Here is a 20218-nt window from a genome sequence, read left to right as displayed (position 1 = left end):
GGGGCGCCAGGTCTCATTATAGATGGCTGTGAGCTACCATGTGGTTGCTGGGAATTGAATTCAGGACCTCTGAAAGAGCAGTCAGTGCTCTTAACCTCTGAGCCATCTCTCCAGTCCCAGATCATGGCAACTTTTTTTTTTTTTTTTTTGAGACAGGGTTTCTCTGAAGTTTTTAGTGCCTATCCTGGAACTAGCTCTTGTAGACCAGGCTGGCCTCGAACTCACAGAGATCCGCTTGTCTCTGCCTCCCGAGTGCTGGGATTAAAGGCGTGCGCCACCACTGCCTGGCGTGGCAACTCTTATAAATGAAAACATTTAATTGGGATGACTTGCTTACAGTTCAGAGGTTTAGTCCATTATTGCTGTGGGACATGGCAGCATGCAGGCAGACATGGTGCTGGAGAAGCAAGCAATAGGAAGTGGTCTAAGTATTACACCGAGTGAAGCTTGAGTATATATGAGACTTCAGAGCCCACCTCCACAGTGACACATAACAGGGGCATATCTACCCCAGTAAAGCCACACTTCCTAATAGTGCCACTCCCTTTGGGTGCCATTTTCTTTCAAACCACTACAGTAGTTTTTGGTTATCTACTAAAGCTTTGTTTTTGTTTTTTGTTTGTTTGTTGTTTTGTAGCCCTGGCTATTCTGGAACTCTCTGTAGACCAAGCTGACATTGAATGGCTTTGTGTTTTTTTGTTTTGTTTTGTTTCTTATTTTTTTCAAGACAGGGTTTCTCTGTAGCTTTGTTGCCTGTCCTGGAACTAGCTCTTGTAGACCAGGCTGGAACTCACAGAGATCCGCCTGCCTCTGCCTCCTGAGTGCTGGGATTAAAGGCATGCGCCACCACCGCCCTGCTGGCTTTGTGTGTTTTAAGAGCATGTGGTCCTCTCACAGATAAGCTTCCACAGCAAACTAGGTCACTGAACCATATAAAGGAATAAAGGATCTTTACTCTACTCTGAACAAACACGAGTTAAAACGTTCTGACTCCTTCACCTTTGCAGTTACGGGTGCGGGACTACTGTTGCACAGGCTATTCTTGAATTTCTCCTGGTATAGAATTAGTATATTTCCTCCCCCCCCCCACACACACACAGGAGGGCAGCAGCCCACGTTCCTTTTTTTTTTGGTTATTTTGTTTTTATTTATTTGTTTTTGAGACTAGGTTTCTCTGTGTAGCCCTAGCTGTTCTGGAACTTGCTTTGTAGACTAGGCTGGCCTTGAATTCAAAGAATCTCTCTACCTCTGTATCCTGAGTGTTGGGATTAAAGGTGCCAGGCCTAGCATCTCTCTCTCTCTCTCTCTCTCTCTCTCTCTCTCTCTCTCTCTCTCTCTTTTTAGGTCACTTCCTGAAAAATTGTCAGTTTCCAGGGCAACTTCTTCTAGCATGTCTGCATGCCTAACCACATCTTCATTGTTTAAGATGAGATTCAAGATTGTGTCTTTGTTTTGGAGCAGGCTGCTTGAAGTGCAACCTCACAGGCATTCTTCCCACCGGCCTAGTCAGGGGCCGTTACTATGATTTAGCAGCTGTGATCGGTATCTAAATTCAATCCCAGAGACTCATGAACAGAGCTGTCCTCATGGCTGTAGCTTCGTGGTCAGAACTTGAACAACTTTGTAGAAAGGAACCTTTATAAGATGATGGGAGTTCTGGCTTTGTGGCAAGGTAGAAACAGTAGCAGCCAGTTTTGGAGATTCTTTATACCTCTCATCAGTGTTGAAGACGGAAGGTTGATATCACAGTCAGAAGCTTCTTTCACGTAGCCATGGTGATAAACCTTTAACCATAGCCTGGAGGCTTGGAGACAGGAATGTATTTTGGAGGCTGCAGAGGTCTGGACTTTTCAAACCAGTGCTTTCTGGTAGGGGAGATGTCTTTCAGCTCCTTAATGGTGTCATCTACGCCTGCTGCGACTCCCAAGTTATGTGCTCATTCAGAGGGTCACTGGGTGAGGAGCTGTAGTGAGGTTTCCACCAGAGAAGACCGCTCGGACACAGAGTCAAGGCAATAAAAAGTCTTTATTAGCTGGCTGGTGACAACAGTAGGTGTTCAGGTCCCAAGTGCAGTCCCTAGCCTTTTCCAGGGTGGGGTTTTAAGCACAAAAATCACATTCTGGGTTGACACACGGCATTTAGGGACTGTTCCAAAACTATGGACTTTGATGGATTAGGTCTTTGTTCTCATTTTGGTCGATGTTGCTGTCTGTGTGCTGGGTCCCAGGGCCTGAGTGGCACTTCCGTTATCATGTCAGTATGCTGAGATGTGGGCCAGTTCATGCTCCGGGAGTTTCAGTGTTTGCTTTGTTAGTTCCTTTGTCTGGGTTTGAGCTACTTCCTGGTTGGAGCAGTTGCCTCTACGGCCCTTTGGTGGTAAAGTACATGAACGCTAAGTGTCGTCACACGGAAAGTGAGCTGTTGGCTGTCTTTCAGCTCATTGGGTGAGAGGAGGCTTCAGTATGGACCATCTTGATCTTTTGAGACAGGGTTCCTCTGTAGCTTTGGAGTCTGTCCTGGAACTCGCTCTTGTAGACCAGGCTGGCCTCAAACTCATATAGATCTGCCTGCCTCTGTCTCCTGCATGCTGGGATTAAAGGTGTGTTCCACTATGCCCAGCTCAGATGTCTTTTTTTTTTAATTTCTGCCTTTTTGTATATGTGTCTGTGTCAATGTGTGCATATTTGTGTGTGTGCACATGTGTATATGGAGGCCAGAAGTTGGTGTCAGGTGTCCTGGATTGCTGTTCACCTAATTGTTAAAGACAAGGTCTCTCACTGAACCTAAAACTTGCTGCTTTGGCTATATTGGCTCGCTTATCATACCCAGAGATCTTCCTGTGTCCACCTCTCTAGCTCTGAGATCATGGGTGTATATTTCTGCTCGGGTGCTCGGGATCCAAACTCGGGTCCGGTGCTTGCACAGAACACGTTTTATCAACTCACCCATCTCCCCAGCCCTAAACTTCTGCCCTTTGATCCTGTACGTGTGTCAAACACTGATTGTTTTTCTAAGACAATTTAATGTGACTCAGCCCTTATTGTGATAGGCATTGGGATTTTTGTGGAACAATGGGTAGGACAAATCTGGTTCTTGTCCTTAGGAAACTGTGCACTCTTTGTAAAAGATTGATAGTTTAGTGTTCCCCCAAAGCACTTTCTGTAGTCAGAGGAGCCCCAAGGCCAAACACTGGAAGGGCTAGGTTCTTAGAAAGAAAGTGACTGCTGGGCGGTGGTGGCACACACTTTTAATCCCAGCACTTGGGAGGCAGAGGCAGGTGAATGCCTGTGAGTTTGAGGCCAGCCTGGTTTACAAGAGTTAGTTCCAGCATGCCTAGGACTGTATACAGGGAAACCCTATCTCAAAAAAAAAAGAAGAAGAAGAAGAAGAAGAAGAACATGACCAAAGAGTAAGCTTCCATCTCAGCGTATTGCTGTTTATGTACCTGATATATTTAGTAACATTTTTATAACTTTAAACTATCTTAATATCCTATACATTATTAGTGTCCAAATGTTTCTGCCACACTATTGTGAACTAGGCTATCCATTATGCATATCTGTGTATGTATGTGTGTGTGTATATATATATATATATAAATTTAAAATAAAAAATTTTTTTGGAGACAAGATCTCACTCTGTAGCCCAGGCTGGCCTCAAACTCGCTGTGACCCTCCTACCTCAGTCTCTTTAGTGAACTCACTCTGTAGACCAGGTTGACATCAAACTCACAGAGGTCTGCCTGCCTCTGTCTGGGATTAAAGGCATGTGCCACTACCGCCTGGCTGATCTGGTGACCTTTACAGTGGTAAATCATAAGGTCAGTGACTAATGGGGCACAAACAGATCTGGACTACAGCAATAAAAGAAGCAGCCCAAATGTCAGTACATGCTGGGTAGCTTCTTTTGCTTTCAGCAAGATGCTGAGAAAGAATACTTGCAGATGAAGTTGGTCCATTCACAAACAGGGATGGATGAGTCTCACTTTGCTAAGGGGCATTCTTTGTTTAAGCTTGTGTTCTGGGGAGAGTCTTGAGGAGCTGCAAGGTCACTGGTCCCACTGTCCCATGTAAGACAGATGTAAAGAGGCTTCTGAAATGTAACCTGGGTTTGCTCTCAGGCCTCTTTCCTCCTTATTCATGGGAGCTCGTTGTGTTGCTTTTCCTTGCTATAAGAAGTGCTCACTTTAAGGCTAGTGAGTGCGGCAGATTACCAAAGAAGAATGACTGTCTTTATTGCTTAAAGTTGGGTAAGATAACTTGCCTGTGGCTTCTTGTTTGTGGAAACAACTGGAAGCAGACTTGAAGTTTATAGTTTTTGAGTGGATTGTATTGCTAAGAAACCCAGGCTTGTGGAGTTTCCTTCAGCTCTGAAAGCCATTCCTGCTCTCTTGAACTCAGATTAGCAGGAAGTGGACTGTGAAAGCTTTTTTTGAAGCTCCCAAGAGAGGCTATCTTCCCCAAGATCTCCATCTCCCCAAGACAGGAAGCGGCTCAGAGGCTACATCTGGCATCTGTGTTGTAGAGTGCATCAGAGCAGGGCTTTGAGTCTCTTGAAAATAGAATTTGGTACTGCCAGATTGTCAGGCCGAGGATTAGTTCGTTACCAAATTAAGAAGTTTGCCTTTTCCTGTCCCTAGGATTTAGATTTTCTGTGGCCCGAGCACTGCTGTGGATTCCCAGTCTCACGTATTTGTTTTTCTTTTTTTGTTTTTTGTTTGTTTTTGTCTGTTTGTTTGTTTTTCAAGACAGGGTTTCTCTGTAGCTTTGGAGCCTGTAGCTCTTGTAGACCAGGCTGGCCTCGAACTCACAAAGATCCGCCTGCCCGTGCCTGAGTGCTGGGATTAAAGGCGTGTGCCACCACTGCCTGGCCTTAAATGGTGTTTTTTTTTTTTAATTTATTTTTCATCCCTTCATTTATTTCCATTTATTTCCAACTAAAGTGGAGTAGGTGTCTACCATGTGAGCCACAGATGGACCCAGTGGGCACAGCAGGCCAGCACTGGGTCTTTGGGGACAGGTTGTAACCGGAGTGTTCCGTGAATGTGTATGTCCGTGTAGCCCATCCAGAGAGGGGCCATGAGGAAGGCTGTAGCGTTCTTTCCCAGACTGTCTGGCATCTTTTACATGCCTCTATCTACTGAGTGTTGTTTCCACTGAAGCTATTGTTTTGTTGAAAAGGAATGGGCTGGGTGGGGTTCCCCTCCTGCCCTTTGTTCTTCCTGCCTGCAGTGCAGACGAGGTAGTAGTGGAGGGAAGGCAGACTGCTGTTCAGACAGGGAGGGAAGGCAGTCCTGGGTTCTTAGCAGCACCGAGGACTTGCACTAGCTCAGGCCTGCTGTGTTCATAGTGGAAGAAAACTGAATCTTACTAAACCACTGGTAGATTTCTGCTTATTCAAAGCTGAACATAATCTAAAGTAGTGTTGATGGGTTTAGTAATTTATTCTTCAATGTAATAGTCTTGAATTCTTGCATTTTTGCTATAAAAGACATTTGTGAAGCCTTATGTTATTATGTGACTATCTTTTTCAATAGATTATGAACCACTTTGAAGTAAAAAAAAAAAAAAACAACCTTTTTTTTTCTTTTTTGGAGACAGGATCTCTTATTCTGTAGCTCTGGCTGTCCTGGATTTTGCCTGTAAACCAGGCTGGCCTCCAATTCACAGAGGTCATTCTGTAATGACAGTTCCTCATGGCACCAGACTGCCTCTTGCATTTCAGTTAGCATCCTTGGTTCCTGCCCAGTAAGTTTCTAGTAGCATCCCCTAAGTGACCTGTCTGAAGATGGCCTCAGTTAGGAGCCATTGCTGAGGATCAGGATGTAGCTCAGTGGTAGGATACAAGTTCAGCAATGCATGAGGGCCTGGGTTTGGTTCCCAGCACCAAAACAAAAAGGAACGGAGGAAAAGAGAGGGGAAATTATGAAAGGGGAGGGGAACCACTGTTCTGTAGATGAGGACTGTCTAAATTATGAGAGTGATATCTTGCTTTCTATAAAAATTTCTAAGTAGCCAAGCAAGGCCTGATAACCCCTAATCCCTTCTTTGGGAGGTGAAGGCTGGAGGATCAGTGGGAGTTCAAGACTAGCCTGAGCTATATGAGACCCTTCCTCAAAAACCATTCCTAGGTGACATTTTTAATAAGCAATTGACAGATGGTCAAGAATGTATTTTTAGCTTAATTCTGTTCCGTTGTTTAATTAGTCATGTTTAGTAAAATGATGGACTCAGTTGTATGTTTTTATGTAACATGAATAAGGATCTTATTAAATGCCTTCATTTAGAGTCAAAGATTTCACCTCAGACAACTGAAATAAAATGTCTCTAGAAGAGTTCTTTTCATGGTTCCTAAATCAGACAGTTTACAGTTGGAACTGTGGGGGAAGTGGGCGTGTGGGCACTTAGGTCTGTTTTGAGGATAGATAGTAACTGCCGTTGTAATCATCTTAACCACTCGTCTCTCTGTGTTCCTTGTAGAGCTGGTCCCCAGGAAAGATCTTCTAACAGAAAACGTTCCGTACTGTGATGCGCCAATTCAGAAGCAGTAAAGCTTCCAGGACAAAACCTGTCTCTGCTCCCTCTGACTTTAAATATATACCTAGCCAAAGTCCTGGACATGCGATGTTTCTCTCTGAAGTAGCATGTTGCGAATGAGCAACAAGCTGAGGGCTGCAGAGCACTGCAGTGTTCTGAGGACATAGATGTGCCTCCCTCCTCACCATCAGGCAGCCTGACCTGGCGACCGGATGTCTGGGGAGGTGGGACTCTTTCCTTCCCCTTTGGTAGGTGTTTTGGTCTTACCAAAGCTATTTGCCAGTGAAGCACTTTACCAAGTTGGTGACTTTTCATCCCATGGGAAACAGGACTGCAAAATATAGAACACTACATTAAATTGATGTTTAATTTCTAAAATATTAAGTTGATAAAAAAAAGAACACTTTCTACCAGCTTTCTACTGAAAGTAACCATTGTTTTCCAAAGTCTTGCGGTTTTTTCTGCAGATAAAATAATGTGGCTTGCTTCTCTGTGTTCTTATAAAGACAGTTTTTTCCTTGCCTGTGTAAATGTCTAAACACCTTGAGTGTGCAGTATCTGCAGAGGTCAGGAGAGGGTATTGGATCCCCTGGGACTGGAGTTGTAGATAGTCATGAGCTTTTATGTGGGTCCTGGGAATTGAACTTGAGTCCTCTAGAAGAGCAGCAAGTGCTCTTAACCACTAAGCCATCTTTCCAACCCCTATAAAGACATTTTAAATAGTCTTCTGAAGATAGATGGATGAAATATCAAAATCACTTTGGGTCACTATAGAATAAAGACATCCAACATTTTGAGGAAGTGGTGGCGCTCTCTCAGACTACTTGGTCCTTGTAGAGTTAACTGTATTTGGATCACAGTTGGACGTTATTGTGAAATGCTATAGATGGCTATATTCTCTCTCTCTCTCTTTCTCTCTCTTTAGCCTTGAACTCAATGACCCACCTGCCTCTACCTCCCCAGTGCTTTACATAATTTGATTCTGAGTGTTGCCAAATAAATAATAGTAATAATAATTGGACTTTATCATAAAGTTAAAAACATTTTTACTGGGTTCACGGCCAACTTGGTCTACAAAGTGAGTTCCAAGACAGCTAAGATCGTTCCCCAGAGAAACCCTGTCTTGGAAAAAAAAAATTTTTTTCCCCACTGGGCAATGGTGGCACACGCCTTTAATCCGCAGAGGTAGGTGAATCTTTGTGAGTTTGAGGCCAGCCTGGTCTACAAAGCAAGTTCCAGGACAGTCAGGGCAGTTACACAGAGAAACCCTGTCTCAAAAAACAAACAAACAAAAAAAACAAAAAAAGAAAATTGAGTGAAAAATTGTAGTTAAGATAATATGTGTCATATATCTGATAATTCTCATTATATAAGGAACAAATGTTAGCAGAGTGGTGGTGGCACACATCTTTAATCCCAGCCCTCAGGAGGCGAAAAGAGAATTTCTCTGAGTTTGAGGCCAGCTTCATCTAAAGAGCTAGTTCCAGGACAGCTAAAGCTACACAAATAAACCCTGTCTCTAAATAATCAATGAGTGAAAGAATATATGTTGTCAGGTATGTAAAAAAGTTCATCAGACTGTAAGAACTGAGTGTAAGAAAGCAAGCAGGGGCTGAGATGGCTCTTGCTGCTCTTCCCCAGAACCTGAGTTCAGATCCCAGCACCCATGTCAGGTAGCACAGTGGTCACTCCACCTCCAGGGGATCTAGTGCCCTCTACTGGCCTCCAAGGTACTGCATTCACATGCACAAACTCAAACCAACAAACAATACACGCACACAATAAAAATAAAGGAATCTTGAAGCAAGCAACTCAATTAAAAAATTATTTTGTGTATATGGGTTTTTTACTTACTTGTATCTCTGTTTACCACTTGCATGTCTGGCGCCCACAGAGACCAGAAAAGATTGTCAGATCCTTTAGAACTGGAGTTACAGATGGTTGTGAGTTGTCATGTGGGTGCTGGGAACTGAACCACAGGTCCTCTGGCACAGCAGCCCATGTTCTTAGCCAGTGAGCCATCTTTCCAGCCCCTCAACTCAATTTTAAAAGTAAACATTTAAGCAGATGCTTCATCTAAAAAGATGCATAGGAGCTGTCAAGATTGTGCAGCGGGTGGTGGTAACTTGCCTTGCAAGCCTGGTGACCTGGGTTTCCTCCTGGAACCCACATGATGGAACAAGAGATCCAAATTCTGCAAGTTGTTCCCTGATGTAAATACTCATGCTGCATAATTGCACAACGCGCACACAATCATCCTTTTTATGATAGGCAAATGACAGATACAGCATGAAAAACTGTTCAGCTGAAAGTTAAAATCTCAGTGACATACTGTTAGGTGTCTATTAGGATGACTGACAGATATCAAGTGTTGACAGGGACAGGGCTTTTTGTTGTTTTGCTTTTGTTTTCTTTTCTGAGACAAGGTCTGTCTATGTAGCCCTGGCTAGTCTGGAACACATTTGCTTTTTGCCTTATTTTATCGAATCCCTAGATTGTCCATCTCCTCTTGGCTCAGGGAAGATTGAGATATTTTTGTGATGGCTGCTTTTGCATGGCTGTGGTAGAACAGCAGAAGAGCTACTCATGGGAGGGTTTGCGTTACTTCATGACTTCATCCCATCTTAGGGGTGGAGCCTCAGCAGAACGTGGCGTCAGACAGGCAGCACTTGGCTAAGCCTGGCAGGGAGTGGGTGGGTGAGCCTAACGTTAAAATAACTCCTTACTTTGCCAATCAGATGCCACCTCCTAAAGGTTCTACACACTTCAAAAGAGCCCTGCAAGCCAGGGTTGAAACACGAACCTACAGGGGACATTTCAGAGTCAAATTGTAATGTGTGTGTGCTCTTGTCTGTGCACCTGTGATTGCATATGTGCACATGCTAGGACACATGTGGAGGTCAGAGAATAATGTCGGGAGTTGGTTCTCTGGGAATTGAACTCAGGTCGTTAGGTTTGGCAGCAAGCACCCTTTTTCTACTGAACTATCTCACTGACCCACACGTGCATATCCTGAGCTGGAATTGTGAAGGGCTGGGGCTAGAGGTCAGTGCTACGGCACTTGTCCAGTATGCCCAAGGTCTGGGATTCAACCTCCAGTACTGCAAGGAAAATAACAGATGGAATAGAGTGGGGATTGGTGATTCTCTGTGGAGGTAGGGGCTAACATGTTCGTAGAAAGATTTTGTGCCTGCCTTTGTCAGGCAACCCGAGGACTCCTGGAGAGTCCCATAGTGCTCTAGGAATTTCAGAGTTAATTCTGGGACTAGGGATATGATTCAGTTATATCTAAATGCTTGCTTAGTGTGCTTTCTGAAGCCCCGAGTTCTGTCCCCAGCACTGCATAACCCAAGTATATGGTTCTCAGCACTTGGTGGGATGGAGGCATGAAGATGAGAAGGTTAAGGTCATCCTCAGCTTCACAGCAGGTTCGAGGCTAGCCTGTGATGTGTGGGACCCTGTCTCAACAATAATGAAATACTTTATTAGAGCATGGTCTGTAAGATACAATAAATACACACTATGATGTGGCTTTACTGTCTTTTTTAGATTCATTTTTATGTGTAGGTATGTGTATGCTTGCATATGGATATCTGCGTGTGAGTGTAGGTGTCTGTGGAGGCCAGAGGTGTAAGATCTCCTGGAGCTGAGTTACATATGATCATAACCAGACTGAATTGGGTTCTGGGAGCTGAGTCAGGTTCTCTGGAAGATGCAACAGTGTTCTCAACTGCTGAGCCATCTCTCCAGCCTCCAGCTTTACAATCTTACAGAGATATAAGTGGGGGCTGGGCAGTGGTGGCGCACACCTTTAATCCCAGCGCTTTGGAGTCAGAGGCGTGAGGATCTCTGTGAGTTCAAGGCCAGCCTGGTCTACTTAATGAGTTCCACGACAGCCAGGGCTATATAGAGAAACCGGATCTCAAACAAAATAGTAAGTGGAGCTGGAGAGGCGACTCAGTGGTTAAAATCAGGTGCTACTCTTGCACGTTGCAGAACTCCAGTTCCCCAAATCCAGATCGCAATGACTGGCTCCAGGGGACATGACACCCTTTTCTCCACCCTCTGGGCACCTGTACGCACATTTGTGAGCACACACATGCACACAGCTAAAGATAAAAGTAAGCATAAATAACTCTAGAGCTAGTGCTATTTTGAGGCATATAAATTGAAATTTTAAAATAATTTGAGACAGGGTCTCATATATCTCATGTTAGCCTCAAGCTCACTATATGCCAAGGCTGCCCTAAACCTTCTGGTCCTCCTGCCTTCACCTCCCCAGCCTGGGTGTCGAGGTTAGCGGCGTGCACCCCTGTGCCTTCTCTAAGAGAAAGCCAGCTCCTGCTGGTGATGGAAGCACACTCTGGGGGATTGTAAACTTCCAGCCACACAGCCTTATGGAGGTTTCCCCTCCTTTCATCTTTTATTTTTGCAACAGAAAAGCAAAAGGCTCAGTTCCCAGGGAAGAAGGCTCTGAGACAGAGTTGCTTGTGGGAGGTTTAAATTAGAGAGCTCTTGGGAAGTGACGAAGATAAGATGTAGCAGGGCCGGGGCCTGAAATGGCCTTCAGAATCTGGTCACACTAAGGCAAGAGGATTGGACTCTGTCCTGGCACCGAGGCCTGGCCTAGCAGGAGAGAGGCAGAGGAGAGGAGGCTCTGCAGGCATCTAGGTAGTGCACAAGCGACACAAACTGCCCCGTCGTTGCCTCAGATTGCAAGAGGTGGCCGAGCGTTTCTCTTCAGGGCATGGAGTCCATTAGACGAGAAGCTGTGGACAAGCCGAGGTCCATGCAGTCATTCATTCTTCCGGTATTTTTCTATTTTGAATTACATGGAAAAATGTTCACGAAAGGGTGAACAGGACACTGGACTCTGGTCATGGTTAATGTCACTGAGAAGTGTGTGTCTGAGGAAACCCTGGATGTGCCTTCTGGTTGTGTTGCCTAGCATGCATGGGGGTATGAATCCCAAGCCAGCACTTAAGAAATCTGGACCAGATGTTGTGCTAGTAAGAATCATTTTAAATATTTAAAAGTAATTATCATTTGTGGGCAGTGATCACATCACACTGCACGTGTAAAGGCCGGAGGACAGCTCTCATCACGTGGGTCCCGAGCATCAAACTCAGGCTGTTAGACTTGGCAGCAAACACTTCTACCCACTGAGCCATAGCACTGGCCCTAGTAGGAATCACTTTAGTAGAAACTCACCGCAGCTAGCTCTGTAAAAAAGTGAGGAGAGCGGGTCTGGGATGCAGCTCACTTGACAGATGTTCACCCAGCATGCATGAAGCCCCGAGTTCTCTCCACTGCATAAGCCAGGAGACCAGAGGTTCAAGGGTTCAAAGCTAGGCTGGGATTATGTGAAACCCTGTTGCCAGAAATAAGTAGATCAAACTTTTTGACAATGAGTTAGAGAAGCTAGAGGAAACCCTATTAGAAAGTGGCACTCGGCCCCACCTCTCTACTCAGACCAGTGACACTAACTATTCTCCTGGAAACAACCCGTCAGGCAGGGCCCGCTCAGCACTCCAGAGGGGAAATGTCGAGGATTTTTGTTGTTTGTTTGGTTGGTTTTTGGTTTTTCCAGATGTGGTTTCTCTGTGTAACCCTGGCTGTCCTGGAACTTGCTCTGTAGGGATCCGCCTGCCTCTGCCTTCAGAGTGCTGGGATTAAAGGTATGCACCATCAGTGCCCAACAAGATGGTGTGAATTTAAACCAATGGGAAGACATGCTGTTCCTGTCCTCCTTGGTTTATGGCTTAGACCAGTTGTTGAAGAGCACAGATTCATAGGTGAAGAGCAGGTGACATTGCAGTTTGTCATGTTTTCAGTCCTTGGTGTATGTTTTCTTAATCTCATGTCCGTTTCCCTACTCCACCCCCAGGTATCAAGTTGACTATAAAATAATCCAAGAAAGAGATTAATTCAGATTGCGCCCCCTACTGGAGGATGAGAGCACAATGCCTACTAGAGGTGTCTGTCTAGACTATGTCCCTTAGCTGAAGAGTTGAGGCTGAAGCTGTATGTGCTTTGTGCGGTGTGGAGATGTGTGCTGACCTTGTAAAGAAGGGAGCTAAGCGTACAGTCCTGGAGTGTGAAGGATTTCACTCCCTATAGCAAAGATAAGAAGGGGCTGGGGCTCTAGCTGAGTTGATAGAATTCTTGCCTAGCATGCACAAGGTCCTGGGTTTGGTTCCCAGCACCCCATGGAATAGGTATGGTGTTGCACACCTGTAATCCCAGCACTAAGAAATGGGAGCAGGAAGACCAGGAGTTCACAGCCATTCCCACCTACACAGGGAGCTCAGGACTGGCTTGGGCTGGAGACCGTGCCGGGAGTGTAGGAGAAGGGTAGACAAGCAGGAGACTCAGCAGTTCCCATCCATCTAAGGAATAGCATTTGTTGCTCAGGTCTGAGTTCCTGGATTCCCAGCCTCAGCATAGTCCTGAAAATGCATGGCCTATGTTTGCCTTCCCACATGTAGGCTCCTGCTTTGTGCTGGCGCTTTGGAACCCCTAATCAATGCTGTGAAGGAACAATCCAGTCCTGCAAAACAGCCAGGCAGCCTCAGCTACCCACCTCCTGTCCCAGGAAACAGCCTGGTAGTGTACCCTAGGCAGCTTGAGCAACTGAGATCCTAGGAAGCAGATGGGTGGCTTCCTCACCCACCCACAGTCCCAGGAAACAACCAAGTGGCCTTCTGTAACTGGCTTGGTTCACCAAGGCTCCTGGAAAACAGGCAGGCAGCATTACGAATCTCCCCTCAGTCTCAGGAAGCAATTGAACAGCCTGTTCTCAGCTCAGCCTGATGCCGAAGTCTGAAAAACACCAAGCATGAGCCCTCAGCTCCAGGAAGCAGCTGAACAGCCTTCCTCTAGTAGATCAGGGCCCAGGGCTTCTGACAAGACACTAACAACATCAGTCTGTCACTAATAAGCAAGCTCACTGTGGTCCACCACAGTGGCACCCCACCCTCACGTGCCCAGAGGAACTATAGGCACCCCAATACCCGCAACCAGGCAGGCCACGCCCAGAGCTGTTAGTGAGTGCCTCACACTGAGCAGCAGCCTCCCAGCTGGCTGTGAAGCAAGCGCCACAGCAGAGACATTCAGTTCTCACAGCAACGCTCCTGTTAATTAGAGCAGAACAACACCCATGATACACTAAAGCTTTACCTCGAGTCAGAGTCAACACAGCTGGTCAAGCCAAAGCACACAACACCGGGAGAAAAAGCCTTTTACTCTCTATGAAAGTCACTCCGTGAGGAGGGCAGAGGCAGCGGATTTGCCAGATACACAAACACCAGTGATGGGCACAAAAAGCACAGGCCTGGAATCCCAGCACAAGTGTGTGTGTGTGGGGGGGGGGGGAAGCGAGCAGGAAGATCAGGAGTTCAAGGTTATCTTCAGCTACCCCTCGAGTCCAAGGCCAGCCTGGGCTTACGTGAGACTGGGTCTCAAAACAAACAATAAAACAAAGGACTGTGTATTACAAATTTTGAGGTGTTTGTCCTATGTTAATTAAATCATTTTAAATCTAGAAGTCATAGAATTATAGAAGTCAAATCAGTGGCTAACTTTGGAGAACAGGAAAATAATGGTTTTAAAAGTAACTGGTGTGGGGGCGAATGGAGAGACATCTCAGTGGTTAAGAGCACTTTTCCAGAGGACCCAGGTTTGATTCCCAGCACCCACATGGCAACTCACAACCCTCTGTAACTTTAGCTCTAGGTGTTCAAAATACTGTCCCTGGCCTCAGATACACAAACAGACTTGCATGGAGGCAAAACACCCATAAGCATAAAAGTTTTTAAAATGAAAAAAAAAAGTAGCAATGAACTATCAGAATGTTAGCGGTAACCTACTCAAGCCCCAGTCACTTTGAGGCAGGATGCATTCTGGGAAATCCATCATGAGGCAGCTTCTTTCTCAGAATGAGAACAGTGATGTGCGTGCTTACCCAGCTCTCTAGGTGATGTCACTTAGCCCCACATGGCCTAATGTGAGCAAGAGATGTGAAAAACATGAGATGTATGACGTTAGAGCTGGTGTCTTTACAATAAACATTTTTATTTAGTTAATTTTTGTAATACCAGGAGTAAAAGAGGGCTTTTGTATGTTCTAGATTAACAATCACTGAGCCACAACCCTAGTCCATGAAAGAGGTTTTGTTTTTCTTTTCTTTTTTCTCTTCCTTTCTTTGCTTTGTTTTGGACAAGGTTTCTCTGTGTAGCAATGGTTGTCTTGGAACTCACTCTGTAGATCAGGCTGGCCTAGAACTTGGAGATCCACTTGCCTTTGCCTCCCAAGTGCTGGGATTAAAGTCATGTGCCACTACCCCACTCAGTAAACAGGTTTCTGAAGAAATAGAAGATGTACTCCAACATAGCATAGCATCATAAAATAGCATAGCGTGGTAAAAATATATGAGCCAATAGCAGAGTCCTGCTACCTTCAGTAATTGCCGGGCACCACAAATCACTTCATCTAGTCCACAAACACTGCACTCACGTGACTTTTCCTAGAGAGAAGTGAACAATCGTCTTTCCACCTGAGAGTGCTGACTGCAGAACCAAGAAGCAGTTCCACCCAAGGCCAGCTTAGAGAGCTGAGGACTCACTGAGGTTAGTGCAGGACTGTGGGGGAGGAGCTGCAAGAGCACAGGTTGCAGCCTCCAGGTAGTTCCTCCTAGCAACTGTTTACCGTTTATCTAACTGGGCGGCAGGTGTGTGTGTGGGGGGGGTGTCTTGTGTTAGTCTTGTAGCTAGTAGCTACATAACACTTCACCCCTTCCACCAGCCCTTACATCCTTTCTGCCCCCTTTTCTGCAACGCGATTATCTTCCATTTCTGGCTGAGCATCAGGCCGCTATGCTGCAATAATAGCCTCTTGTTTGCAGTAGGTTGGTTGTTTGAGTCTCTGCAGTAACTACCACCGACTTCAGAAAAACCGTTTCCCCCTGACTGAGGCTAACTTAGCGGGAATCTATGGATAGAGACGTAAATGTTCAGGAGGCGGTTTGACATACCCATAAGAGCAGTTACTTCCTTGCTGGGGCCCATGACCCACCTTCTCAACCACAGGTCTCAGTCCCAGCTTACAGTTCTAATTATACTGGGACTGAAGGTTGTTGGCTTAGCCTGGAACCCCTGCAGTAGCCAGGTACGGCTGATGAAGCAACAATGAAGCTGCCAGGTTTGAGGACCCAGCACCAGTGGCAGGCATGGCAGACAAGATCATAACCTTGACTCTGAGCTAGGACAAGCTGTGCGAGCCAGCTGGACGAATCTAGTCAGGGGTGGGGAGATGTGCGGTAGCCCTGCAGCAACACCCCAGGACCATGGAAGTGGAGTGGCTCATGGAGAATGGCTGTGGGTTAGAGAGTTAAATAGGGCAGCATTCCTCTGCAGCCAGTATTTCCCTCTGATAAAGTAATCCAAGTAATGAATTCTTTTCATGCTGAATCCGAGACCCACTGGCCCTTGGTAGTGAGCCTTTAGAGACTTCTCGCCGCTGAATTTTTCCCATTATACAATGCTAACCCTGGAGTATTTTACAGATTAGAGAAAGCATCTAGAAGGACAGTAGAAAATAGCACTCAAAGTCTTTAAAGGAATACTCACCTAACAAGGGAGACACCATGATGAGGCAGGTGGTTTCCCAGGGCAAAGTTCATCCATGACACTTCATAGGTGCTGACCCCAGCAATTTCCCCAAATTCAAGAAGTTCAGATGCATAGCTTGTGGTAGTAAGGACTGCATTCGCACTCTCCTTCAAAAAAAAAAAAAGTTTAAAGAAGGCACCCTGCATACATGGAAGGGCACTTCCAGAAGGCATAGTGTCCTTGGGTGAAAATCTCTGGGCCATAGGTGGGCTACCTCCCGGCGCACTGTAGGCCAGGGAGTCTCCTAGTGTCCACGAACCCTAAAGCTAGTTTCACGTGTACTCCACAGGGCTCAGTAGGTAAAGTGCTTGCCTCACAAGCAAGGCAATCTGAGTTCAAGTCCCCAGTACCCACATAAAAATGGTGTGGCAGTGTGTGTCTACCCTAGTGCTGGGTAGCAGGGGGAATGACGCAAATGGATCCCCGAAACTCAGTGGCCATCCAGCCTAGCCAAACTGATGGACTCCAGCTTCAGTGACATACTGTCTCAAACATGTATGTGTGCATGTGTGTGTTTATATTTGTATATATTTGCATACAAATATATGTAATATATACATACGTAGAAGCCAGCCATAGTGGCACACAGCATTAATCCCAGCACTCAGGAGGCAGAGGAAGGAGGATCTCTGTGAGTCTGAGGTCAACCTGGCTTTCACACTGAGTTCCAGGACAGCCAGGGCTACATAATAAGACCCTGACTCAAAACAATGATAACAATAATGTGGAGAGAAATTGAAGAAAACACTTGGCATTGACCTCTGCCTCCATAAGCTTGCACACTTGCATGTACATGTGCACACACAAACACATACAGTGTAGCACACACAATCCAGCCCACCAGGAAGGCTCATCTTTAGATTCCTGGATCTTTTGAATTTCTCTCATCAGCCCAGTAGGGACTGTCTCAATTCAGAGGAAATAGGGCTGGCAAGATGGCTCAGCAGGTAAAGGTGCTTGCCAACAAGCCTAATGACCTGAGTTCTATTCCGAGAACCCATATGGTGGAAGGAGAAACCTGACTTCCTCAAGTCCTCTGGCATCCGTGCGTGCATGCACACACACACAAGTGAAAAGGAATGTGAAAAAAAAATTGGGGGGACTGGAGGGATGACTCAGTGGTCAGGAGCACTGCCTGCTCTTCCGGAGGACCTGGGTTCAATCCCCAGCACTCGCATGGCAGCTCACAACTGTCTGTAACTCCAGTTCCAGGGAACCCTCACGCCCATGGCAAAACACCAATGCACATAAAATAAAAATGAATGAGAATTTTAAAACCCATAAAAAACTTTAAAAAGCAATTCTGGGGAACAGCTGTGCGACAAGAGAGTTGCACCCAGTGCACTGTGCCGTGCTGTGATGCTCTAACAACTGTGCCCTCGCTAGGCGGCAGGGGTGTCTCAGCTCAGTCATCTTAGCAGATCGCTGTCCTCTGTGCTGTCCTCTGAACAGGCATTAGACAGCGTACGCCTGCTCCGAAGGTTAAACAGTTGTTTGTTTTATGAAAATTCATTGAGCTCGTGCAGCTGTGATTTTTGTGAATTCTTGTGTGTATTTTCAAGGCAGGGTCTTGTGTGTACCAAGCTGGTGTCAGCTGGCCTTGAATTCCTGATCTTCCTGCCACCCCCTCCCAAGTACTAGGATTACAGTCATGAGTCTCCATGGGGGGGATCAAAAGCAAGCACTTATATATGTTAGGAAACCAGTGTACCCAACTAAGCCATATCCTCAGCTTCCCAAAAAGCTTATTTAAAAATAAAACCTAGGACTGGAGAGATGGTTCAGGAGCCCTGACTGCTGTCCCAGAGGACCAGGGTTCAATTCCTAGCACCCACATGGCAGCTCACAACTGCCTGTGACTCCTGTTCCAGGGTATCCAACACCTTCACACAGACAAATGTGCACATAAAATAAAAAGAAAGAAAGAGAGAGAGAGAGAGAGAGAGAGAGAGAGAGAGAAAGAAAGAAAGAAAGAAAGAAAGAAAGAAAGAAAGAAAGAAAGAAAGAGAAAACAAAAAACTAGAACCAGGTAGTGTAATGGTGGTGCATGCCTTTAATCCCAGCACTTAGGAGGCAGGATAGGCAGATCTTAGTGAGTTCAAGGTCAGCTTGGGCTACAACAAAGCAAGTTCCAGGACAGCCAAGGGTCTGATAATAGGCTTTTTCTTTCTTCTCTCTCTCTCTCCTCTCTCTCTGAGACAAGGTTTCTTTGTGTAGCCTTAGCTGTTTTGGGATTAACTCTCTTAACCTTGCTCAAATTCACAGAGATCTACCTGCGTCTGCCTCCCAAGTCCTGGGATTAAAGGTGTGTACCACCACTGCCTGGTAAATTTAGGCTTTTTTTTTTTTTTCCGAGACAGGGTTTCTCTGTGGTTTTGGAGGCTGTCCTGGAACTAGCTCTTGTAGACCAGGCTGGTCTCGAACTCACAGAGATCCACCTGCCTCTGCCTCCCAAGTGCTGGGATTAAAGGCGTGCGCCACCACCACCCGGCAAATTTAGGCTTTATGAATGAATGAATGAATGAATGAATACATGTCTGTGTGCGGACGTATGCACAATATGTATGTGGCGGTCAGAGGGCAACTTGCAGGTGTCAATTCTCTCATTCTCCAATGTAAGTTCCAGGAATCCCTCTGCCTCTTAAGTGCTGGGTGGGATTAAAGGCATGAGCCACCACACCTGGCTGTATTTCAAGACTTAAAACTTACTCTATGGGGCTGGAAATGTACCTCAGAAGTAGAGTGCTTTCTTGGCATATACAAGGCCCTGAGTTCCATCTCCAGCCCTGAAGGAATCACCTTCACCGCCATCCCCGCCACCTCTACCACCACCACCATCACCAAACACAGTCTTGGCATAGGCTGCTCCCTGGTCTTTATTGCCTGTCTTTATTGCTTATTCTGAGCACAGCCCAGTGTCCTTTCCAGATAAACTAAAAAGTCTGACTTGTTTTTCCAGGAACTGCATTTTATTGCCTCCCCCACGACAGTGACCAAGTGAACTGAATGGCCCAGCTCATGAGATTGCTCATCATGTACCCTGGGCTGCTACAGGTCACCAGGACAAGCTGCTGTGGCTTTGATCACACGCTGGAGAGGGACTAGCTGTGGGTTCCCATGGTAATGGCAATGTGCTTGACTGTATCTTCCTAGGATCATTTAATTCTTCTATAATTTATATCAGTTTGGCTGAATAATGCTTGCTAAAGGAATTTCTTAGAAGTATTGAATGTCTATAAATGGCAGTTGCGGTTCACGATGCCCTGGTTCCGTGCTTGCATTTAATCATGCCACTCAAGAATGACCCTGCTTCAGAATTTTTTTTTTGACCCCTTTCTCAGGAAATATTTCTGAGCAAGCAGCAATAGCGCGTATCTTCAGCTGTGAGGACATTCAGCTGGTGTGATAGATGGGGAATGAGGCCGGAGGACAGCAGAGACGCATTATTTCAGCTCTTGGAGTGAACTGGGGCACGACTATTACTGGAATTTTGCTCGGAATGAGGCATTCGCCACATGGTGTTTTGGGAACTGCGAGAAATGAGGTCATTTCTCCAGCCTCCTTCTGCCGTGATTGCCTGTGTCGATTTGACAACAGTTTGCACGCGCATCGTGCATACTGGCTGTGGTCTGCAAAGCAGAAAGGTCTCCAGAGACTCTCACTGGTGACTCTACCTGGTCTTCCATCCAGTCTGCCTCCCAGCCAGATCTCTACAGAGCACCTGCCTGCACCCAAAGGGCAGCTGTGGAGACTGCAAAATACAGAGCAAATAGGGGATTGGAGTCCACCCCCAGAGTTCACCATGGAAACATATGATTAGCAGGGTGCGGGACCTACTCCGAAGGGTGCCCCTTCCATTCACAGTTTCAGTTACAGACCAGGGGGCGGTGCTTCCCACTTAGCATAATGGCTTCTATTCTCCACCATACACAATGTTGCTATTTTTTAAAATTTTATTTTTACTTTATGTGTGCAAGTGTTTTGCCTGAACGTATGTGTACCACATGTGTGCAG

At 45.9% G+C, this 20218-nt stretch overlaps 1 protein-coding gene and 1 pseudogene across 5 annotated transcripts in view; one reads left to right on the top strand and one right to left on the bottom strand.

The window, feature by feature from the left end:
• Lyrm7 (LYR motif containing 7) overlaps window positions 1-19463 on the top strand; it is a 29141-nt gene extending 9678 nt beyond the window's left edge. For 4 of the 5 annotated variants that reach the window (XM_050157755.1, XM_050157757.1, XM_050157756.1 and 1 more), the window contains one exon: window positions 6480-8060. In XM_050157755.1, coding sequence (XP_050013712.1) covers window positions 6480-6550 — 71 coding nt within the window. In that variant the 3' untranslated portion in view covers window positions 6551-8060. Of the gene's footprint in view, window positions 1-6479; window positions 8061-19163 lie in introns of those variants that run through there. The other variant, XM_050157758.1, reaches the window with a different exon arrangement.
• Window positions 138-2387, bottom strand: LOC126510920 (outer mitochondrial transmembrane helix translocase-like; annotated as a pseudogene).
• Window positions 19464-20218: the final 755 nt, after the last annotated feature.

This window comes from Alexandromys fortis, unplaced genomic scaffold (genome assembly GCF_014885135.2).
Source record: "Alexandromys fortis isolate MF-2015 unplaced genomic scaffold, M_Fortis_MF-2015_v1.1 scaffold_103, whole genome shotgun sequence".
In the NCBI taxonomy this organism is placed as follows: Eukaryota; Metazoa; Chordata; class Mammalia; order Rodentia; family Cricetidae; genus Alexandromys; species Alexandromys fortis.
Note: the sequence above shows the minus strand (reverse complement) of the source record. Positions and strands in the feature narration are given on the sequence as shown.